The sequence below is a fragment of the Syngnathus typhle genome, linkage group LG14 (assembly GCF_033458585.1).
Source record: "Syngnathus typhle isolate RoL2023-S1 ecotype Sweden linkage group LG14, RoL_Styp_1.0, whole genome shotgun sequence".
Classification (NCBI taxonomy): Eukaryota; Metazoa; Chordata; class Actinopteri; order Syngnathiformes; family Syngnathidae; genus Syngnathus; species Syngnathus typhle.
In genome coordinates this window covers 8,636,314-8,661,163 of record NC_083751.1, presented here as the reverse complement: position 1 = coordinate 8,661,163, position 24,850 = coordinate 8,636,314, and the positions used below count along the sequence as shown (strand labels likewise).

The 24,850-nt window shown below is 39.6% G+C and overlaps 2 protein-coding genes across 6 annotated transcripts; one reads left to right on the top strand and one right to left on the bottom strand.

Annotated features, from left to right (window-relative positions):
* Positions 1 to 515: 515 nt before the first annotated feature.
* On the bottom strand, positions 516 to 7,984 carry gipc3 (GIPC PDZ domain containing family, member 3). The gene is made up of 6 exons (XM_061297788.1): positions 7,408 to 7,984; positions 4,885 to 5,070; positions 4,526 to 4,706; positions 2,307 to 2,416; positions 1,945 to 2,026; positions 516 to 1,305 (listed from the first exon to the last, which is right to left on the bottom strand). The coding sequence occupies exons 1-6, from the start codon at positions 7,738 to 7,740 to the stop codon at positions 1,154 to 1,156; spliced, it is 1,044 nt and encodes a 347-aa protein (XP_061153772.1). The 5' UTR covers positions 7,741 to 7,984; the 3' UTR covers positions 516 to 1,153.
* Positions 7,985 to 13,666: 5,682 nt separating this feature from the next.
* si:zfos-943e10.1 (GRAM domain-containing protein 2B) lies at positions 13,667 to 23,965 on the top strand. 5 transcript variants are annotated; one of them, XM_061297799.1, is made up of 13 exons: positions 13,667 to 13,883; positions 18,294 to 18,467; positions 18,781 to 18,844; positions 19,229 to 19,301; positions 19,387 to 19,490; positions 19,605 to 19,703; positions 19,793 to 19,864; positions 20,034 to 20,102; positions 20,275 to 20,368; positions 20,885 to 20,980; positions 21,179 to 21,284; positions 21,531 to 21,638; positions 22,223 to 23,965. In XM_061297799.1, the coding sequence occupies exons 1-13, from the start codon at positions 13,792 to 13,794 to the stop codon at positions 22,239 to 22,241; spliced, it is 1,170 nt and encodes a 389-aa protein (XP_061153783.1). In that variant the 5' UTR covers positions 13,667 to 13,791; the 3' UTR covers positions 22,242 to 23,965. The 5 variants fall into 5 exon arrangements, with proteins under 5 accessions (XP_061153783.1, XP_061153782.1, XP_061153781.1 ...); XM_061297798.1 differs by having other exon boundaries at positions 13,668 to 13,883; positions 18,291 to 18,467; XM_061297797.1 differs by lacking the exon at positions 13,667 to 13,883 and adding an exon at positions 16,076 to 16,201 and having other exon boundaries at positions 18,291 to 18,467.
* Positions 23,966 to 24,850: the final 885 nt, after the last annotated feature.

The following is a 24,850-nucleotide window of genomic DNA, read 5'->3' as shown; positions in this document are numbered from 1 at the left end:
ATATTTGCATGAACTCTTAGATAGCAATTAACATTTATAATATCACGTGGTATCGGTTCCAAAATGGTTTTGGAAGACATTAATACAATATTTGTTGAATATTTTCCCAGGAGCCGCTGAGTAAGACATCTAAGGATGTCCGAAATATTGCTGTCTTGAGTGTGCTACTGGGAATTGTGGTATTCTGTTTTTTATTCTGATGTTTGACCTTGAGTTTTGAATGGTTTGAGATATTGTGAGTGGAACCGCTTCCTTATAAAGACTATGAAAATAAAGGAAAGAAAAAAACATCCACTCATTCAGTACTTCTCACAAACTAGAACAAAATTATACTGTATTTTATTCTTCATTTAATATATGAAATGTGCCATACATCTTGTTTAACTTTGCAAAACCAGACAACCAATAATAGTAGTCTCATTTGAAAGTACAGCAGCGGTGGAATATTTACTCCATAAAAGGGAAATAGTTTGTTACATGCTCGTGTCTCTTTGAGAAAAAAACAATAACGCACGTTTTGAGTCAGTGTTACAAAAGAAACCCATTTAATTTCTTGCATGACTATGATTCTTCAGAAGCCTTGAACTGAAAATTCCTCATAGATTCACAGGAAGATATCTGACTTCCTGATTTTGATCCAAGACTGATTGTTTTTCCTGCTGCAGTTATTGTCTGACAGATGCTTTAAAGTCATTATCTTCACAGCCAAGAGGAATTATTTTTTTAAAGAAATACCATGTTACTTTGAAAAACAGCTGTCTGTCCGGGATACAGATAATATATTTTTTTAAATAAGCCCAATATAAACAATCAGTATTGTTGTAAACATGATTATTTATTTTTTCTATTGACTTTCTGTAAATGCAATGCATTTTCTTTGCATTATTTATTTGACTTGAAAATGTACGTGGTGGTTAAGTTCTCAGTCTGATGTGAACATTAATATGCCTAGAGACCAAAACAGAAAGCATACATTAATTTTCAGTCCCTGTCATGGTTCAAGAAGAAAGTTATTCTCGCATAAATGTTAAATGTATGCAAGCATTAAACATTTATGAATGAATTAAACATTCATGTAAGAAATGAGAAGGCTACAATGCCTTCGTATAATTGGATGTGCCAGGGAACATAGCTCTCCGGTCTCCACACAAATCTAGTTCCTTTCATTCTTCACGTCACCAATTACTCCCCAGACGTCAAACAAAAACACGTCAGGAAACGCGAAATCTCCCAGGACTGAGTCCAGAGCTTCTGCAAAGTCATCAGGGTTTTTCTTGTCTTTGCCTGCTTCCACAATGGTAGTTGCTGCACAGATAAAGGGATACACACATTTACATTTTCTCCGATTCATGTCAGTAAAAGATTGAATGATATTTACAGTTACAGAGTTACATTACTTTTTAGATCAGTTTGTTCAACCATTCTGGTTTAGCTAAAAAGGATGGGTCAATGGTGAATGGTCATATTTATATCTTATATATTATTAGGAATATTCTTCACATTTACATTTTTATTTTGATCTTACCAGAATGATGAAGAATAGAGTAAGGAACAGAGCAGTCAAGTATGAAATGTTTTTTACGTGAATATATTCAACACAACCCCACTAGTGGTATGGTATTCTGATTATAATTGTGTTTATGGAATATGAAATGAGCGACAAAATTCTCAAAGTTCTGCATCTCCGGGGGCGGCCATTTTGCCACTTGCTGTAGACTGGAAATGACATCATAAAAATGGACTCGGTGGGGTTTGTGCAGAAGACTGGAGCATGCAAAGTACGTAATCATAAACTGCAAGACCTTGTGGATGATGTAGTCAGCTGCACGTGTAAAATGGCCAATTAGATACCTCCTTGCCTCCCCGCTCGTGCGTCTCTGTGTGACCTTTGGCCCAAATATAGCAACTTTTCATATATACTGTACGCCAGTATGGCATTCTTACCAAGCTCTAAATCTCGAATGCCCATGTAGCTTTCCAGCAGGTCATCCACTTTCATGGTGGCCCGTTCTTCAAACTCATTCTGCTGAGGAAAATGTACTGTTTAAAATTCACAACTCAAGTTATGCATTTAGCTTTTTAAACTACAATGTATCCAATGAAATTGGCTTTTAGGGTCAAAGCTATTTTGGCGAGCAGTACATTTTCTGGGTGATTGCTTCATGTTCTTTTTATGGCAAATTTTTTGCTGTTACTGTATGTTAACTTTGTTTCCATAGTTACCTGGAACCTTCCAGGTGTGGGGTAAAGTCTCCAGGAAGTGTGTATGTGTCGCTGATAGTTCAACCACTATCCTGCAAACTTACCACTTCCTGGACGGTAGCGGAACCTTTGGAACGAAGGCGCAGAGTTTCCCTTCCATTGGCTATTTTGCCCTCAGTTGACTTTGGTGCTTTGGTCCTCATTCCAATCATGTCTAAACACACACACATCCACACACATGACGTGTAATATAAACAGAGATTCCCCCTTATTTTGTGTGTGTGTATTATAAGATGTCTTGACCCTTTGTCCCTACTGTATCTTTTTATTTAAGAAAACCTTTTCTAGTTAAAAAGCTGAACTATCTTCCTTGCAAGATGAGTATGCATCATTTCCAACAATTTATATTGTTATGTTGTAATTTCCCACCATTAACATATTTGGCATATTCAACTGTAAAAGCATAATTTATCTAACAAGTGTGGCCAATATATACAGTTGATAATCAAGAAGCTTCCCATGAGAGTAGAAATTTAGATATGGACTGGATCATTTGGAAAAATGATTTCATCCATCTAGCTAGTTGGAATTGTTTGTCCGTGTTTCCCAGTAAACTACGTCAATTAATGTAGTTAGATGTGTCACTCTCTGCCAGAAGGGAGATTATTTAGAGATGATGATAGGGGGGTGGGGGGTTACATTGTTGAGCCGCCTACATATTTTCCTGTCTGGCGACCATGAAATCTGCATGCACTTTACAAATACAGTAAATGTCTCACAATGTTCCCACTCGCTTCCACTGCTCCGCAGGCATGTGTGTATCAGTGGGAATATTTCCCACTCATTCAACAAGTACGTTATCCGGTAAGAGTTCACTTATGTTGGACCTGGGGAAAAGCCTGATTCGCAATATCTGATACATAGTTCATCTTGAAGCTTGGGTTGATACAAGGTTTCTTGAGTTTGTCTATTCCAAAGTCATTGACACATGTGGACAAACATTTTAGTACCCCTATGTTAATAAAAAACTAGATAAAAAATAAAAATTGATTGAAACATAATTTCATTATAACGTGCAATCCAAAAAATGTTGTCTGGGACCTGGTGATAAGGTCAAGAAAAGACAAACTACCGGGTCTGTTTGAGATGTAATCTCAACCAAAGTGGCCCTTGTTACATTGTACTGTACGGTGGAAGTCACCTCATTGACACCTCATTTTGTTTTCGATCTAATACAAAAGGTCCTCGACAGAAAGGCTCCAGCCCTGTCCGTTTCATCCACTCACAACGACAAACCGGTACTCCTTAATTTCCTTTCCTATGTTTTGTGATTAAGTGTGATGAATAAGGCTTTTGGGAAAACATTTATGGGACAGAGAAAGGGAGACAGACGCCTACATGGCGAGGAGTTTTGTAAATAAACCAAAGGTTAATTTGATGTTGTTTTGATTATCCAGGATTACGTTGCCAAGGAAAGTATCATCAAAGTGTGTCCTCAAAGTGCGACCAACAAGTCTCAACGTATGTTCTTCCCATCGGTGTATAAATGTGTGTGTGAATGGCTGAATGTGATGCATTGTAAAGTGTGGATGTAGATAAAAGCGCTATATAAGTTCAGTCTATTTACCATTTTTTGGGATACGATGTTATGTAGAGGTGTACTTATTGCAGTTTTACAGAGAAATTATACTATTTATAGTCACTTGGGAGAGTTGGGGGGGCATGAAATATTTTCTTCCCGAGGGTGGGGGATAACAGTAAAAGATTGAGAAGCACTAACGTAACCAACGCACATTTACAGTAAATCAAGTCACATTTTTGTCCCTCGGTCTCATTATACAAAATCAGTCGGAATGGTAAGGTTCAATCTTCAAAGTAATGCTGGGAAATGGCCACACTTCCTGTTTTGCGCCCTTTCTGATGATAGATACTGCCTGCCTTGTTTTGTTTTTTGGAGAGTTAGATTGATTAAAAGACGTACATCACTTCCTGCAGGCTTATATGCTCTCATCATCCTAATAAGGCTCTTTTCACACGCATGGTGACTTTTTATCCATTATCTTTTTTTGCATAATTTGCTGAACATAAAGTTATCATTGACGTAACAAAACATTCATCCGTCAAAGTATATCAGCTCTTACGCAATGCATTTTGCAGTCACAAGGCAGGATGGTGGATTTGACTTTAACAACATATGTAAAAATTCATTCTCACACTATCAAACCATGAGCATACAGTAGAAATTATTGTAGGATACTTGAAAAAAATATTCTCAAATTTACTCTGATGTTAATTATTCTTTAAAGAGCAAGTGTAATCTCACCAAAGGCCCTCTTGGGTCCGACCAAGCGTAAAGTAAAGGGAATGCCTCTTGGTTGCTCTTTGAGCATCTTGGCCACTTCGTAATGTCGACACCCCACAATGCTCTGGTCGTTGATGGCCTCAATGTGGTCACCAACACACACCGTCTTGAGTTGATCTATAGTGCTGCCTTCTTTTATTCTCTAAGGGGAGAAAGAATCCACTTTTAACTCATTTAGGTGACCTTGTGGTCTAATTAGAAGAGACTGAAAACATAAAGGTGTCAATTTAAAGAAGATAGTTGGTTTGATATATCCCAAAAAAATCTCTCTCATTGTGGGGAAAGAAAAATATTCGTTACAGCACACTGTCCTTATTCACCTTGATGAATGCATAACCAGCACCGTTGTCTGTAATGGTGAGCCCCAATGCATCCTCTGTCTTGGTCACCTCCACCTCCTTAGTCTCTCCTCTGACATGAGCAAATATGAAATCCTCCAGTCCAATCTGCCCCCCAAGTAACTTCTGCATGTCCACTTTATAGGAGTTGAGGGTGCAGAACAGAATCTAAAATACGGGAAAGATGGGTGCATCTCAATAAATGATCGAAAAGCGAAATAAAGTTGAGCATAAATACAATAACATGGAGGATTGAGCAGCAATTTTAACACCTGCTACCCTAAAGCAAATTTCCACTCATTAATATTTAATTGTAAAAATTAAATACCATATTTTAATGATGTGCAAACGATGTACACATTGTAAGTAGTTTGTAAGAAAATTGAAAGGATTTTTTTTCTGCGTACTTTATTGCTGAAAAATGATCGGTTGTGCTGCAATTTAGCTCCAGTAAACTGTCACGTAACAGAAACTCCCCAACTGTGCTTTATGGATTTTGAACAGCAGGGGGAAACAATTTACAAGAGAAGACATGCAGAGTGGATTACATACAGTACTGTATTATGTTTAGTCTTTTATGGATTGCTTCATTCATATTTTTCCTATTGAATGTGCTTAGCATTTGATTTGTAACTGCTGGTTTTAAATTATCCCTTGATATGTATTTCTCTCAATGTTTCTTCAAATGAATGTGCAACCTTCTGTGCCAAAGAAAAATAACAATATATAATAACAATAAAACCCGAGTTGATTTTGGGAAACTAACTTTTTTTTTCATAGGCTGCAAGAAAAATAGAAGATAACCTCCGTCACTTATTATCTAACCTGGCACTTAGCTATTGCTCACATGCGATACTAAAGCCTGACTACAGTTCAAGGTCTTTTTTGTGATGTCGCTGCACTGTTAAGTTAGCAGCCGCGCTTCAGTTCACATAAGAGCAAGGTTGTGCTCCTCGTTATCTTGAATATCCTTATTACGTGTCTGACTGCTGTTAGAAGCTTTTAGATGTTTGTTGAAGGATTTTATCTATGTGCAAAACTAAAGGTAGTTTATTCATTCGTGAAATCTCCCTGAAAGTCATTTGGAAGCCAAGGCCCTCATGGCAGGCTGAGTTAAAAGTTCAATTTGTACATTTATGCACCTTGATAAAATGTTTATTGATGAACTAACATAATGTATTCTCAACTCATAAAAATATGAAAGTGCATATTTTATTCGCAAGGAATTTGTAGTATTAACATCCAACATTGGAATATTTGCATCTTGCGTGACTTTAGCCAGTCACGTCAGCATAATTGTGGCTAGTGTCTTGTTGATAAGAATGTGAAGGATGGCTTTTGTGGAATATACTTGGTCTAATCTTCACTTCCGTGCGTCCTTCAAGGAGAAATGCAGATAGCAAAAGCCTTCATATTGACCTTAATATCACCACAGATTGGCACTGCAGGTGTTTTACTGCTCACTTGCTCAGTGAATTGTACAGTGAATTGTACAATTGTTCTTTTTTTTTTTTTTTTTTGAGCGAATATACTGATTAGCATAGAGAGAAGGTTATTGTACAGCTACATATTTGCAACTTGGAAGTATTCAAAATCAAGTAGGCTACACAATGCGAAGGAACTGATATGCAAACTGACACTTGGATTCTGCGTCATCTTTTTCTGACTGCTGTAGATCATAGGTGTCAAACTCAAGGCTCGGGGGGCAGATACGGCCCGCCACATCATTTTATGTGGCCCCCGAAGACAAAAACTACAAATTGTCTTCACTTTTAAAGAAATAGATATTCCTTGAATTTTTTGTTAACATTCATATTTTAAAGGTTTTTGAACATTTTTAGTCACCAGTTTCAAACCTAGTTATTCATCAGTTTGTTGTGTAGCCTATGCTCTATATAATAAAAGACGTTGACGGTCATAATGGCCCAACATAAGAGTTTGACAATCCTACTGTAGATAAACACCCCCATGAATGTTAGAAGACATTACTACTAATAAACAAACATTCCCCTTAAAGTGATTATATCTTATATTCATAATTTAAACCATGAATTGGCCGCAAAGTATGATCCCTAAACACGCTAATAGAATTGCCAATGCTTAAAAATAAAAAACATCAAATATTGCTTTATATACATCTTATAGCTGAGCAAGCAGATGCACAATGTACTTAATGTAAATGTAAGCAATTTTGGAGATGAGTGCAGTCCAGTATAAAACAATAAACATTTGACTTTATTGATGATGTCGATGCTCTTGTGGTGGCCTGATGGGAAACGCGACTGATTCGTGCATAAACTTCAGTATTTATACTGATGTGAAAACACTGGATCCATGCAGTGACAAATAACAATAGCAGTTTGTTATATTGTGCTGTCATGACCCATGTAAAGATAAGGTGTCACTTTGATAGTGTTTCATGAGAACCAAAATAAAAGTCACCAAAAAGGCTTGATCAACTTGAATGAAATAGCACGGCTGACTTTCACAAAACCGGTTTTGTACCTCCGAGGGAGAGATGTTGAAAACTTCAGCAATCTTGGCATACAGCTCCTTGACATTGGTGAATCCATGGATTCGACCTGTGGGGCTTCCATGAGCCAGCTGCGTGTGGAAAATAAGCCTCGGCCGTGGGTATTCCGGCGGCCCCGTTGGTGGGGGTGAAGGAGGAGGAAGCGGAGGCGCTGTGGGCTCCATACGCCCCTGATTGTGGCTTTTGGCTTTGTGTCCTTCCATGGCCTCTGCCTCAGTTGCCTTGGACTCCTGTGGGCTCATAGCCTCCCTATTCTGCATCAGTTCACGTGCCTTCCTTCTCTGGTGGTGCAACCGCCCTGGCATAAAGAGACAAACACTGACCACCCCCTAGCTAGCTGGCCAACCATCCAACCACCATCAGCTTCGGGGAGAACTGACTGATGAATTAGTCATGAAAAAAAGCACGGTAACACTAGCTTCCATGTAGAAACCAAACACCCTTCGAGTGGATGACTGCATGCGTTACACCTGAGCCGTCAGTAGCTTAAACTCGGGAAATAGAATCAAGATAGATTGTAAAACTTACAAAATAGCACACAAATCCAGCATCAACCTGCCTTTGCGGAATGCAACTTCTATTGTTTTTTTTTGTGTACAAAAAAACGCAACTGCTGAGTAAGATGATTGTCACGCTTAAAAAAAAATGTCCCAGAAGAAGAGGTAAACTGATCGCCTTGCTTGGGGAGTGTAGGTACCTGCCTTGTCTAGCCTCACTGACTGACATGCTGGGGTGAATTCTTGGTGATGTAGTGACCTTTTGGCTTGTGGAGACAGACCCTTCAACAGATATTTAATTTATATTGGCAATGCATATAACAAGAAAAATTGTGCATATAGTTCAACAGTGCACCACTACTACACACTGCAAGCACAATAGTCATACTAATACATTCTGAAATTTGGGTTCTATCCACGCCTGTCAGTAAAATTCAGAATCTTCCTGCTTGTGCACCTATTAAAGTCAAGTTCAACAAAATCGAGATAAACCAGCTGACCCGGTAGTTAGACGTGGTCTGATCGGGCGTAACTTTAGACCTGTCTGTCACCAAATTCCCATTTAGCTGGATGCGTTTCCAAGAACACCTGCTGGCTACGGACGAACGCCCAGCTTGGCACAGACCTAGAAAACGCCCTGCGCTTGCACGTAAAGGAAAAGCTACAATTGTCACGCTATCGCATCTGCGCCATCAATGAAAATAAAACCCATTATTAGTCACTCGAGTGGTTATTTTCATTGTAAGAACAGAATTGTCGATCCCTGTAAGGAATCTCTTTAGATTAGATTACTAATTTGAAGTAATGTACAGAAACTGGTTTTGTAATTGCATATCACTAATTGCACTAGTAATAAAAACAGTGGTGTATGAAAAAAGACAACTGATTAAAAATTCAGCAAAGTCCATATTTGAGCATGCTAATTGCTCATAGAAAAAAAATAACTACCTTCAAATGTGCTTGCCTGCATTATTTTGGCAACACCTAACAGCCTTGATTGGTCTCTCGAGAATGAAACAGTGATGCCACATTTTTCTTTCATCGTCAAACCAGTTGGAAATGACTTGTGGCAAAGTATATAATGTGTATTCCATTTGCTATATAAGCAGGTTGTCCTGGCAATGAAGTCAGTAAACAACATGCATTCTTTTAGTTAACTGATCAGTTTGTGTTATATAATTTAAACTGATGCTTACCACAGTGACGCAATGTATTAGCATGATATTTGATTAAATATTTTTGGCACAATGTGTCATAAACAACTAAGAGATCAGACATAATTTTCCAATAAATAAGTCAAATAAAGCTACAATGGCACGTTGCGGAGAGGACAGAACTCCATCAATGCTGATTTTCAACAGTAAAATGAATGTGGTCAGCCTACCACCAGGTCAAGGGGGATTCCCAAGAAATGTTGGGGGGAAAAACAAATTATGAAATGAAATGATTGTTAAAAACACGCCAAATAATTGCACAGATCACATTTTAAACTACCAGCTGAGATTGTGTCATTGGAGCGTGATTGCAACGTGGATGCCATTAGTCAAAGACCACTTCAAATTGATTGCGTAGTGGTCTTACCATGAGAATGGCACAGGAAAGCAACAATGCTCAATTATATTGGAAATTGCAAGAAATACACATCCACAAAGTTTGATTGGTATGAAATGTCAGTTTATTTGCACTGAGAAGTGAATGGTAGAAGGCTATTATTTCAGAACAGTATACAGACTCTCATGACTACCCAAAACAACACCCATTTTTTGGAATCGCTTCCTTTTTTTAAATTGACATTCTCTGCCTGTGACCTCCCAGTGAATGCTGAATTATTTTCCCCATTATTTTGTAAGTTGATGCTGCTCATAATTACTTCTTCCACCATTGTTATGGCTTTCTATTTGGCTTCGTACAAAATGTGCAGTATGTGCATCATGGCCTGTTTTTTTTGTTTTTTTTTTATCAGGCTAAAGTGATGCCATGATTCCCAAGGTCGGCATGGCTAAGCATGTTTAACACCCGATAGCAAGGGGGGAGGTCCTCAAACCTCCCAACAGATAAGACAGTCATGGAAGTAAAGCAATTGACACGTTTGTTCATGCAGAATTAATTGATAACGTGTTTATCTCTCTTGTCGCAGAAAACATAGATTTTGTCGCTGGCAACTTAGATAATGAAGTGGTTGTTTTTCCAACTTTATAACTGGCCATACAGGAAACAATCTGTCATCCTTTTTATTTGTGTCAAGCCAGATTTAAGTGCAACTTAAAGAGTGATGTGGACAATTCATAATCACATTGTTCCATCACCACGGATGTCTGAAAATAGACATCCAGAAAGATGAGATCTGAATATCAGAGAAAAAAAGAGAAGAAAAAAACAACAACTAGAAAGGCAATCGTTGCATGCCAAATCCAAATTACATTATAACAATCCCCAAATGTACACCTACTCCACGTGCTTGATTTCGGTCACGAAAAAAACTTTAAATGATTTACTGTTAATCTATCCTATTTCAACCAAAGACTGTTAAATCTTAACTGTTTAGTAATAATTATCATGTTCATTCTAGTGAGCTACGATGTATTTAATGATAACCTTAGTTCACTACTGCCTAAGTGTTTGTTAGCAAACATTGTAACTTGTCCAAAAGGCGCTTGAATATATTAGGGGTATTTATCTCTGAAATTCAGCAAACGTATTCCGGTTATTGGATTCTTCCTTGGCTCATAACATTGTTCAATAACAATGAAATAGTAAAAATTCAAAATGTGTTTGTTTTTGCATTTAAAACCGTTTACACATTTCTTTCATTGAGCTTGAGCGCCAGTGTAAGCTGTTTTGTTTTTCTTTTTAAATGTTGACTCTCTCCACTGTAATAATTCCAGTTTTGTGACTCAGTGTAAATATTTGCAAAACATGTCATGTGGCACATTTCCCGATATTTGCTATTTGCATGGCCATTTTCCCTGAACTTCTTTCTTTAGCACAAACAATATGCTGCATGGAATCCTTCCTCACAGTGTTGTTTGGAAACTTTCTTTGGTATTTGCGGGGTATTTTCGTATTTTATTTGATGTCTACTTTGATGTGTAACGTTCTTGTCAAACGTATTGTGATATTTGCATGATCATGCCTGCATTAACTACATGTAGCTGAAAAACTATACAGTGCAAAACCTAGCGTCACAAACAACAATTAATTTACTTTTATGCGACACTGTCTCTTCTGTTCCTGACCTGCATAGCTGCCCCACCGCGTGTGCTCCACCCTAAGTAAACTACTTCAAGATAGACTACATTACCAAGGTCTGCAGTGAAGTAAAACATCCTAACGAAAGTTGCGTTGTATGAAAAATGAAGCAGGTTTTTATTTTTGTCAAAATGTTACATATTGATACACTGAGAGATTCTGATGTACACTGTAGTGGTCCCTCAGCTCAGTGAACTGACAAGATGTTTTAGATATGTGCTTTACTTGATTTGCAGACTGGTATCGTCAATCAGATCATTATTTTTTTGATAGCTTTGGTATGTCCTGGCCACTGATTTCAGATTCTTATTCTGTAAACCTAACAAATAACTCCAAATCCTAAAATGTGTGTCTGTTGTCCAATCTTGCATTATACTTCAGCATTTTATTATATTTACTGCAGATAACAAAAAAAAACATGCATTATCGATTTAATCATTTCTAACAGTGCTCATTTTAGAATATATGTCTTATTTAATTACTTTATTCATGCCCGGTGATACATTTTGGTTTTACTCAACATTGTTTCCTCCAAGTAACATTATTGGCTTTCGACGACTCACATCTTTTACCTGTGCCACCAACAGTGTAGATGGAATGCAGTTACTTCGACCTTGTCATCAGTGTGCCTTACATAAATGTTTAGTTTCTGTGTCAATAGAACACTAATGTACTACCAAAGCAATGTCCTTGGTAATTTTGGTGTGAAAGGTATCTAAGGTGTTCTAGTGTTAAGGTCAGCCACAAATATAAAATCTTGCTCAAGTATTTACTCTATCAGTGAACGAAGCCAATTGTTTGCTACAGTTCAATCCCGAAAAGGTCAGATAAGCAATAAAACAACATATCAGCTTCTGGAGTATACCGATTATTATCATCATTTTGCAACACAATACATTATGATTGTAACAAAGTAGGGAGTAGGGAAATTGGTTTTGATTTAAAAGTGAGTGCATCTGTGCAAGAACAAATAAATGAGTCTCCATAAAGCTCGAAGCCAGGCAAAAAAAAAGTATTAAAAAGTTATGAATGCATTCAATGGTGCTGATGATTTGTTGTTTCTTTAATTGCAAAATTTGGGCTTTAGAGAGCTCATACATGTTATCTGTCAATGCATTATTTATTGTCAAGGTAATGTAATAAAATTATAGAACGAATTTCCAACTATTTACAATCCCCTAAAGTTAGCATGAAATAATTTTGTTGACGCACCAGTAAATAAAAACTACCAGTTGCCACTGCAAACCGCACATTTGCCAAGTTTTGAACCAAGTGTTAGTCCACAAATTGTTGACGTCTCGTGATTGGCTATTAAGTCAACATAAATCCAGTTAAGCGACCAATTTGAGGATAAGGTGCAGACTAGCTGTTGTGGCTAGTTGATTGTTAAATCAACTAAATTGTTAAATTTAAACTGCCAAAATGTCTTGTTTCATTGAATCTTCATCCAGTAGAAGAGTAAAGGACAACAACAAAGTAAGCTGTTTACATTAGCAGAGAACATTTGGCAAATTTGTCATCCCACATCTAACTAAATTGGGTGGTGATTTCATAAGAAAGCTTTCCAATGGCATATGCTTAATTTCAATAAAGGTATTGTGACAACAAAGAAAGAATCAACCACAAACACATTTCCTTACTGTTTATGCTGTTTAGATATTCAATGTCAAACTTACTAGGGTCTTAGTATTTGATCTACTCTATTTACATTTGAAAAAGTAAATTTTAGAAATAGGGCGGCTCGGTGGGGCACTGGGTAGCACGTCCGCCTCACAGTTAGGAGGGTGCGGGTTTGAGGCTACCTCCGGCCCTCCCTGTGTGGAGTTTGCATGTTCTCCCCGGGCCCGCGTGGGTTTTCTGCGGGCACTCCGGTTTCCTCCCACATCCCAAAAACATGCTTGGTAGGCCGATTGAAGACTCCAAATTGTCCCTAGGTATGAGAGTGAGTGCAAATGGTTGTTTGTCTCTGTGTGCCCTGCGATTGGCTGGCAACCGGTTCAGGGTGTCCCCCACCTGCTGCCCGATGACGGCTGGGTTAGGGTCCGGCACGCCCGCGACCCCCGTGGGGACTAGGCGGTTCAGAAAATGGATGGATGGACTTTAGTCCAATACTGTTGATCAGAATATCTTTTTTTTTTTACGTGGTGGGGTCTGAAAACGATCGAGTGCCAGAAAACAGACAAAAAAATATTAACAGTTTATTGCAGGTTCCATCAAACAGTTCTTTATTCACGTGCTAGTGTATACACGTGTAAAGCTAACGCCTTGAGTAAATTATTGATTACACGGGTCCTTGACTTTCCATAATAATACAGCGCGTTCCAGATGTCAATAAATGAGGACGCCCATTCTCCGTATAAGGTGATGGGCGGTCTGTCCAAACCCACTAGTCCAATCTGATTGGATGGTTGGTCTGACATGACCATTTTTAAGCAGCCTCTCTCGATGCTCATTGGTTCGTGGACTTGGTCCGATTTAAGGGCATTATCCTAAGCAGCAGCAGTGGATGAGTCAAGGGGGGGCCAAGGCAGAATCCTAAACAAGAGCTGTGAGCCTTGGCGTGGCACTCCGTATCCTCACGAACTGACCACCACTGGCAGCGGGTGAAGAATGCTCGAAAACAAGAGAGAACGCTTGAAAACCTTCATTCGGAAGATCGACGAGAAGGCCATTGTCAGAATCAAGCACTACATGAAAGAGAGGTAAGGGGAACGAATGCTAGCTACAGCCGGTGAGCATCATCCATAGAACAGATGCAACCATTGTCATTTCATTGATGCCTGCAAATCTCCCTGTTTCAAAGAAGGAGTCTGATAGAATGGGGATCGATATTTTCAATTGCCATAAATTTGCAACGTGGAAGAGTCGTAGATACAAATACTGCTTCCATGCTAGCCAGTTAGCCAACCTGGGGTCGGAAGATGCTAAGACCTTTAAATGAAGGGTCATACGTGTCACAAGTTGCGCATTTCGGATGCTAACGCGATCGATTTTTTTTTTTTTAATCTACACTATGGATTATTTCTGCAACGTGTGTGTGCACAGTAATTCATTAGCCTTGACCCCACGGCTGTTTTTGTAAACGTAGAAAGTGACGATGGTAAAATACGTGCAAGTAGTCAATGATCGTTTTGGCATGTTTAAATGAAATGTATCGCTGTGTGATCATAAAGGAACTAAATCAGTGACTGGTTCAGTAAGTGACGACCAAACTGACCAAATGGGTCTGATCTCCTGTCCCTCATGCTGAGCAATCATGACTTCATCCATCTCACGATATGTGGGTCAGATTGGCGTCACTATGTATTCCTCTATATTCTTGGCAGACCAAAAAGACTAAAACATTTGTAAATCACCTGGTTAAGTCTTGCAGTCACATGTCACGTTGATAAGTGCATATGCACAGTGATCCTCTACAGAAACTTCATGGGGGGGGGGAGTTACGTATCAGTGGGCTTGTTTTCTAAGAAATTGGTCTTGATCTCATGAGTCGTGTCACAGGTGCTACGTGGTGTTATGCAGGCAGAGTGAAAGAGTTTGATTCTCTTGTAATAATAATATTGCCATTCAGATCTCATGGTGGCTTCTAAATGGAACAAAAAAGGATGAAAAAAAACCGCATGCTTGATTCCTGCGGTCAGTGCCGAACTTCAATCGAGGGATGTGCTCCAGGCTTGTGAAGAAGGTTGGATCAAGTTGGCAGGATTGTTTGAGTTTCCCACAAATCAGCTGGTCATATCTGAAGTCTTGTGTTGCCTCTGTCAAGGCAGGGCTAATGACCACTCCTTTATTCTTGAAAAAGTGGTTGGCTGAATTTCAGCATTAAAAAAAAACAATACACAGAGAACACCATCATCATGTGTTTGACACCGTGTGTCTACATTTCTTGATTTGAATTCATAATTGAATAGCCCTGGCATACCTTTTTGCTCATGTGTGCACTTACTGGGAAGATTTGAAGAGTCCACATACAGGAAATGATGTGAGGCACTGCGTGCACCGGGCCGCATGACTTTCTCACAAACACACATTGACTGCTGGTAATGCATGCACACAGACCCAAACTTGCACACCAACACACACTGCATTCTACAGGCTGGCAGGCTGCCACCAACTGCATTTTTTTTTTTTTGTCCTTAGCAAGTAGCCGACTTCCCTGCCCTTCCTGTCTGCTCTGTTAAAGCTCAAACACTTAGGCTGGCTGGCATGTCCAAGTGCCCATTTATGATCTAATGCTAAATGTATTTTATATTTACGTTGAACATGTGCATGTGCAGAAAGCCCAAATTGTATATCAACACTGGACGTCTGTAAATTCAACATCGATCCTGGTCGCTGTAACCCAGAATAATATTGTAGTTGCCTTTAATTTTCATAGTTTCTCATAGCCATGGTGTAATCACAGAGTTGAAACCAAAAGTGGGTACTTTATGGTTTTGCTCTACTTTTCTCATTTTCACAAAACGTTTTTCTCCAGAAGATGGTAATCTCGCAATTTATTTATTTTTTCTTTGAATTTTTGTTTTTGTTTTAATTTACTGGATTTTCCAAGCTTCCCTAATTGGCATTTCTATTGTACTAAATTAGTTTAAATCAACTTCCTCTTTAATTGGGTCAATTGAGGACCAATTTAAAAGTACATTACCCACCAAAAGGTTTTGTTAACACCCCCCATCATTTACCACCTACTGCTATAACCATTTCCATAACAACACAGTCTCTGGCCACTAGAAAAGACGAAGCTCATTGTGTTATTTGGCCTGGACCCCAACCACCTCTTGTTTTTTTTTTTTTTTTGTCTCTCTCTACTTTGCATTTCAGCCTCTTTGCTTGTGTTACTTCTTGGGTGTTGCTTCAGAAGGAAGGAAGAAAAAAAAGGAAAAGACCTTTACTCCCATTACATTAGTCAGTCGATGTGTCTAAGTGCAAAAGGTCTCCCTAGTGTTGCAGACATGGATAGAAGCGAAGCAACGATACGGAGACGTGTTGCTTGTAATGGTGCTGCAGAGGTTTTAGAAAGGTAAGACTGAAAAATCACCAAGTCCCTATGTCTATGTGAATCTTGACGTGGCGGATGCTTAATGTTTTTTAAAAGCATGCCTGGGGACGTGTTTTATTTTGTTAGACTACTGTTGGGCTGCAGTTGTTAAAGCTTCAAAAAAGATTTCCATTTGATGTTTAGCAGTATTTCAGTGAGCTCAACGGATCAATTGTAAAGTGTAGAATGTGGTTCTCCTCAAGTAAAACTTCCGCACACATACATTTTTTGTGGTCTGTAGTCTGACAAACTAGTTGTACCATTTTTGTAGTCTTGTGGAAAATAAATGTTTATTTTTCCTTATTGGGGGTAAATAGATGAGGAAAATGACACTCTCACTTTTCTTAGTTTCTTGTCATGTAAATTGTTCCTCTGTATGTGATTTGCATATTTGCAAACCAAATGCTCTTTGCTAATTCAATGTAATGAAGTCAGGAGGTGTCAGAAAGTGCGACGCAAAAATTCCCTTTTTTGTGGATCCGGTTAACATCCTCTCCTTTCCAAACCCGTTTGGATGCTCTTTGACTACTGTCTCTATTAGCCATTTTAGTTCAACCTCATGTCAAGAGGAAATAGAGCTGACAGAAAAATAATGTCTGTATGTTTGTCTGCGGACCTGGTGGTAGGGGGTGGGGCATCCACCTTATTTTTTTTCGGCTCATCACAACATTGAGAGGTTCTGTCAGCTGCTGAAACATGTGTCATAGACATGCCTTCAAGATAGAACTAGAATTAGCTCACCACTCCCAGGTTCACTCGAATGGTTAATGCATAATGACATGGTCTGCTTCCCACTAAGGCTCCATTGCTCATCTTCCCTTGAACTTTGCTCCAGATGCGGAACGTGATGCTTGGCAGAGCACATTCTCACCTGCAAAAGTGGTGGACAAATATTCATTTTAATTGTATGATAATTTGCGTGCTGGCTCCTTTGTAGGATTGTCCGAATGCTGATCTTCAAATGTAATATAATCATGCGGCACCACTCCTAGTTAATTATAACTTGACTGGCCAGTTTGGGCAGTTTATTTTTTTTTTGCATCCACTTTACATTTGCTTTTTCAAAAGAAGAACAACATATTGACATTTGTAAGTGAAAAGTTCAAAAATAGTTTGTGTGTCCATTTGGAAAAGTGCACTTTGTGCTCTGGTATGTGTGCTCTGCTGCTTTATTTCAAGCTTGTTTGGCTTCGGGGGGGGAGTGGTTAGATTTGACGTCACTCTTACGGAGTGTCACACCACCACAAGCACATACGGTAGTGGCTTCCTCTTTCAGGGCATTCATACAAAACATAGCACAATGAAGACTGTTTCTTCCCCGCTGCAAGGATTACAATTAAATTGAGTGAAAATCTAGCTTTTCTTTGAAGCCAGATATATTTTAGGATAGATTTGAGCCTTTTTTCCCCCCCGCAAGTAAGGGAAATGCCAACTGTCAGCAGGTATATGAGTTTTCGTTCATCAAAAAGGATTAAGTTTTCCAGGTAAGGTGGATGATCCCCCCCCCCCCCCCCCCCTCTCACCTAATGATTGTGCACCATTTGTTGATTTTAATTAGGACTCTATTTTAGCATTGCAAAGACTTGTACATGTCAGTCAGTTGTTGTTTTGTTCCCAGCTAGCCCAAAAAAGGACATGTGTAAAATTTAATTAAAAAAAAACAGGTGTTGGTTTTCTACATTCGCGCTTTAAGGATAGAATACAGGTTAATGAATTACACTTGCAGTTTTTGGAGAGGCTTTGTGGCTCAAGCTCAGTTCTCACCTGTACTTTCCCAAAAACAACTGTGCCGTCATAATCGCCATTTGCGCAGCCTATTTCCGTAGGTGAAATTTTGCAAAGATTTTACACTTCACCTTTCACAATAAACACCGCATTACCTTGATGCAATAGAATGACGTCTCACAAGAGGAAAGTAACAACAACATTGGTTGTGAATTAATGGTCGAGCATACAAGAGATTGTAGATTCTGTTAATGGGTGATTTATTTACTGTACAAAAAAAAAATGTGTTGGTTCGTGCATATCAAATGGATTCTCGTATATCAAATTTGTCTTTTTCTATATCCAGCAGCTACCCTGTAGAGAGCGGTGGTGGTGGAGTGCCAGCCAAAGTTAAGAAGAGCAGGAGCACTTTGAGCAAAGACGGCATCAAAAAAGTAGAGGCCAAGAAGGTGTTGAGTCTGGAGACCGCTCAGCTGGAGCTCCAGGAGCAACACAAAACCCTCAGCAGACAGTTATCCATCAGGTAAGAATTTCAGTCAGAGCTACATCCAATAAAACATTTTTGAGAAAGTAGAATGCCTTAAATCACATGCAGAATGTGACGTGTGTGGCGTCACAATAACTTGAACATGCATCACAAGACTTGAAGCAGTTGGGTCGGGTTGTGACACACATAATTGCGCTGTTCAGGCTCACATGATTTAAATGTGTGTGTGTGGGTTGCCCTCATGATATCATACATAATGAGGTTGTCTACATAAACATGAGAAAATGTCAAATAGTGTCGCGGCTAACAGTACATTTCTGGTTTCTAAACAACTATACTGTATTTTTAGGTCGCAAACTTTGGACGTTGAATGCAGAGGGTTCGAAAGGACTAAGGCCAGCGGCACACAAAGCGTAAGTCCACCTTGCCTTTTTTGAAGTGTGCTGTTGTAATATTAGGAGGAGCTGTGCCTCTCTGTTGTTGGGAGGCATGTGCAAACACAACAGTCACACTTGGAATGCCGCACAAGCTGAGACCTACAATTCACTCTGTGATCACCTTAAATAAACCGCAAAACATTTCTTGCACAATTCATTTACTGAAGTCTGTGGAACTCATTAAACTTGTAGTGTGTAATTATAAACACCGGTCTCTCTGTAATTTTAGAGTTGGCAATAGATAATTGAGTTTATAGCTTGATCTGATGTTTAAATGCGATGAGAAAAAGATGGGTCGAAGAATATATGGTCGCCCTTTTCTTTACATAATGACTGATTATTTTTTCTTCTATCTTGTAGAGTTTCATAAAGCACAATGCAACATTCCACAAGTTGTTTCCAGACATTCCAGAAAATGAAGACTTAATACATGGTAGGTAAATGTGAATCAAGAGACTTGACTCAGCTCTGTATTAGAATGCTGAAATGTACCACTTTTTTTTTTTTTTTTTCCCCAGCATACATCTGTGCCCTGCAAAAAGAAGTGCCCTACCATGGTCGACTATACATTACTAACAGCCATGCCTGCTTCCATTCCTCTGTTCTGCTCAAGGACACCAAGGTAAGCAGGCAGCCGGTTGCAAAATCAAAATTACAATAGCCTACCTAAACTTTTCGGGACAGATTTGTATTTTTCTTGTTCTTTAATCCGACTTTCCCGTTGCCACCATTCCAGGTAGTGATCCCCGTCTCCTGCATTCATATTGTCAAAAAGCAGAACACTGCTTTGCTTGTACCAAATGCCTTGTCAGTCCGAACCACAGATGGCGAAAAGGTGAGTTCTCCTCTTCAGACCAACGGAGCTTCTAATCACGTCTGCTAGTAGCTCATGTTCTGTCTGTCCTGTTCCCTGATGTCTTTCAGTTCCTGTTTGTCTCGTTACGGAACCGAGAAGCTTGTTATCAGCTGCTGCGCTCTGTCTGTCCTCAAGTTGAGGTGAGTGGTCAAGGACGGCAGTATGCTTGCAAGTTAATCAAACTGGAGATAAATAACGCAGTGTGATGCAAGATACAAGACAATTTAGAAAGAAAAGAAAAAGGGCAGTCTTACAGACTAGCAAGTTTGTGCAGTACCGTCATCATAAGTGTGTGTGTTCCGTTTACAGGACCGCAGTGCCAACAGTAGTCCAGTCATCTCTTCTGCAGAGCACAGCTATGACAAGAACAAACTGGTGGTAAGCAAGTCGTACTGTTGTTTTTGCTTTCTGCTGCTGCTGGGTGTGTATTGAAACCACTGGAGATCATTTTAATTCAGTCATGTCTTCTCCGTCATGCACAAAAACTTCATGTCAACAGCTGTGTGCTGCTGGATAAACTCATTGTTGTCTCTGTGTCCCATCGTGACAGAACTCCAGCCTGTCCAGTCTGGATGGCAGCTTTGACCTCAACGGGTCCGAGTCGCAGTCGTTACAGGACCAACCTCTGGACAGCACAAACAAAGGTGAGAGGTTAACACTTTGGATAATGTTTTTTCTATTCACATTGAATAAAAATACTTTGGCAAAAACACACATCTATAATTTGTTAGTTCCCCATGACAATTAAAAATAACGCTTAGTTATTCTTTAAGATCTATTCAATCCACACTTATCACACAATTGTTGACTTTTGATTAGTGCGGGATAAGTCTGTGAAAATGTTTCTAGTAAAATAAGCAAATATATTAATTTTGGCACTTGGCTTGTAAGCATTTAGCAAGTAGCAACAAACTACTCTTCCTTGTTGGACGAAGTGAAAGGGACATAGCTGAGGCAACCATAGTTTAGCCTCAAATCAAATTACTAGACTTGACAAGTGAAAGGGACATAGCTGAGGCAACCATAGTTAAGCCTCAAATCAAATTACTAGACTTGACAAAGAAGCGTGAAAAAGTAGGAGGGCAAGCAATCTGTAACCTGATCAATTTGGGCAGGTAGTGTGAACCAAGTCATTGATGTCTCTTTCTCTTTGTCTGCAGAGTCTGCACTACCCAATGAAAAAGATTTTTCTTTCAAGAGCCTGCGTGAGCCACAGAGTAACAGCTCCTCTCCAGAGGACAATCTGCCTGTTTCAGGTATCAAAAAAAAAAATCCCACAATATGCTTGGTTAACTGTTAGAATGTTAAAACGCAGTGTTTTCGAGTGCACCGCTTTATGTGTCCTGCTTTTGAACGCTCTTAAATAAATGATACCGGAAAGCCAAATTTAGATGCTGCTTGCCAACGTGACATTGACATTAATGTCGTCCTTGCATGTTTGCTTCCCCCCGCAGCTGCAGGTGGCTGGTGGGTTTGGAATGTGCCGGAGAAGGCCAAGTCTCTGCTGGTTCAGAGAGAGGCCAGCACCCTCAACACGCTGCTCTTTATCTACTTGATACTGTAAGTCGCTTTGTCTTCACTCCTTGCGTCAATGCTGTCTTCTTGCGATAAACTAAATCTGCTTCACACTCCTCCTGCAAAAGGTTTTCCTTTTAGTATCTATTCGTCGAAGCTCTTATGTTTGTATAGTATTAAGTCACTGCAAACGGTTGATCAAATGTTGTGTTTTCCTCACAACATTTCAAGTTATTATTATGCCCACATAAATGGGTGTGATGTTTGTTTCAACTTGTCTCCGCTCCTCAGGGTAGTGGTGCTGTTGCTGTCTTCGGGCTACATTGGCTTGCGTATTGTGGCCCTTGAGGAACAGCTGACGTCACTTGGTGCATTGCCAGAGTTCACCCTACAGAGCGGGTAAGTCGTTGTCCATGCCAAGCACGAATGAAATGAATTGAGCAATGGTTAACACTACAACTTGGGCATCACATTAAAATATAAAATGCTCTCGAAATGTAAATTTGATGCTGGGCTCGGCATAATGAGCAGATTCCAATTGCATTTTGCAAGTCATAATTCACATTGCATCTCGGATAAATACATTACGGCTAAGAGATGTTTATCTCGTGTGAGCATTTTAAGTAGGAAAGTCAACCAGTAAAATATTTGTTAGCTTCAGCCTTGTATTCAATTCTCATGTTATCTTGTCATAGTTTTATTGCTTCAGGTCACTGGTAATAATCAGCAAAGAAATGCTCCTCAGAATTAGAAAGTTTCTCCTCATTAGCAAAATTGCTCCTCAATGGGGGAGAAAAAAGTTATTAGGAGTCTTGTTATGACAAGTGACACTTCTATGAGGAAATGAGTGGGTGGTTTCCTACCTGCAAGGCAAGTTCACAATGACATAAAGTAAAGGAGCATTCTAGAAAGTCTTCTGCCCTACACTCATGCTTGTTCGCTTACATCTTGGTGTGCCTCACTCTATTTTTCCTCTTCTTTAGGTACCGCCAAGACACATAACACTCAGCGACCGAAGGAGAGGGAGAATGACTGACTTGTGACTTGGAGGATCGCTTCCTGCTGAAGACTCTTCACGTGCTCGGAACGTGCACCCAAGACACGACACGTCAAGAGAAAGTTGGCCAAACTGTGCAATTTCTGAGACAACTTTTTAACTTGAAGGGCTAAGCTTGCAGTAGTTTAAAACAAAACAAACAAAAGAAAAAGATGCCACCACTTGAGTCACACAGAGCCGAGCCAAAACGCATGTACATCCTGCCTGGTTGCAGCGTGTCTTGCTGTGTGGACCAAAGCTTGGAGGACGTGCGAGCGACTGTTCCACCTCTTCTTGCACTCCTTCAGACTGAACAGGGCTATACCCGTCAGCATTAGCCAGCTGTTGTGCGCACCTCGGCACCGCAGACGTTGCGCTGCCGCTAGCCAAAGATGTGCGCGTCTTTCCCCATGGCGTTCGCCTTTCCTCCTGTCTTTGGAGGAACGTGTCTGTCTTATTGTAAATGTGGGTACCTCTCTTTTGAATGTCTTCTCCTCCTAACCTGCTGTGGGCTGAGATGATGATGATCAGCCCACAGTGGTCACCTCTCGTGTTTCTCTGTGTCTTCATCTTCTTTGACGTGATTTAACAAATTTATTGATCAATGCTCGGAGGTTGTCAGCAAAGTTGGACAACATGTTTGAATGTGTTGTCAGCAGAAGTTTTTGGACAGAGTAGCATCTCAACATTTTGAGTTAAATTTCGTTTTGGTTTTTTTTTTTTTTTTTTTTTTTTAGATACACCAATCATGTATTGCTAATGGTTATTGGGGGTCTGCATGTAGGGGAACTGACTGACTACAAGTTGTCCCTTCCCTAAGTGCAGGACAACTCAAAACCGCAATTGTTGATAAGGTCCAAATTTCAATAGTAACAAAGAATAGCGCCACAAAATTTCAAACTATAACAAATGAGTATTATGCATGGCAAAAATGTCTTTTATTCCGATGTGCTGTTTTTAAAATCAAAGAAAATGTGTTCGAAAGTAAATATGTAAGTTGAAAGAAGCGAGTGCACTTTACCAAATGCGTTGTGCCTGTCACAATCCAAGACACTGGATTGAGTAGAAATGGCGAAAAGTTGTCTTTTCAGGTGTTTGTCTGGCGGTGTTAAGTTCTTTTGTTTGTTTCAAAGTGTATTCACTCAGGGCTGGTGGGCATGACCCACCAGGTAGATATTCCTTTGTCATTTCAAAGTCTAGTGCTTGTCACTGGGCTCTATGTCTTGACTTGGGTGCTTCTCCACAGACCCTTTGAGAGAGAGAGAGCTCGCCACTTTAGTAATTTGACTTTATTGCTTGACTTGATTATTTCTATGTAAGAGCCTCTCCCACCTGCCTGATGATGCATATATCCACGCTACAGCTCACACTTTGTTGTGGAGGTGCTCCTTTCCACAGCAAAGACCAGATCCACTGCATCACGAGTTACGTTTGCTGCATTAGACACACGCAGTACTGTCAGTTTCCCACCAGGGGTAGCACACGCACACATCCACGGTCCTCGAGCCAAAATCCTGATGAGGGCAGAGTTTGTGTGGTTTTGCACTATTCAAAGTTTTGTAACAATTGTTAAAATCCTTAATTATACTATGGCTCTCTCTATATATATTTATTTGCATTCTGTGTAATTCAAAGTAGTCTCTGTGAGATGACTTTGCTATTGTTGAAAATAAATCAAATGTTGCGAAAACTCTTGTGTAATTTTTAATTTCCCCCCTCAAAACTTGTTTTCTTTTTCCCCCTTTAGCAAGAAACCAACAATGTAAGAGCCCCACCTTTTCACAGACGTCAGAATAGTTGCAGGTTTTACAATTCATAAACAATATTTAAATTAATAACGTAAGCCACATTAAAAAGATTTTTCAATGAGCGAAAAAGTTAAGTCTTGCACATGTGATTATGTACTGTACTGAGGTACAGTTGCAAGGCATAAACTTGCCATCTCGTGGAGAAACTTATTCACTGCGACTGCTTTTACAAGGCTCCTTATTTTACGACGCAGGTGTCAAACTCAAGGCCCGGGGGCCGGATATGGCCCACCATATCATTTTATGTGGCCCGCAAAGACAAATTGTGCATCAAATTCGTGTCATTACTAGAATTGCAAATTGTCCACTTTTAATATCTTTTTTTTTTTATTTGACCAGTTTTTACTCATCTGATTTGAAAATGAGTTGTCAGTTTATTTTGTAGCTTTTACTGTATATAATATGAGGTGCTCATACATTTATTTGGGTCATAATGGCCCTCTGAAAGAAGCTATGACTACACTGCGGCCTGTGAAAAAAATGAGTAAAAAAAGTTAAAGTCCCAATGATCATCACACACACACATCTGGGTGTGGTGAAATTTGTCCAGCAGCAGTGCTGCGCTTGGGAATCATTTGGTGATCTAACCCCCCCAATTCCACCCCTTAATGCTGAGTGCCAAGCAGGGTGGCAATGGGTCCCATTTTTATAGTCTTTGGTACGACCCGACCGGGGTTTGAATCCCCAACCTTCCAGTCTCAGGGCGGACAGTCTACCACTAGTCTACTGAGCCAGTGGAGTAATTATACATGAAGATACCACCTCTA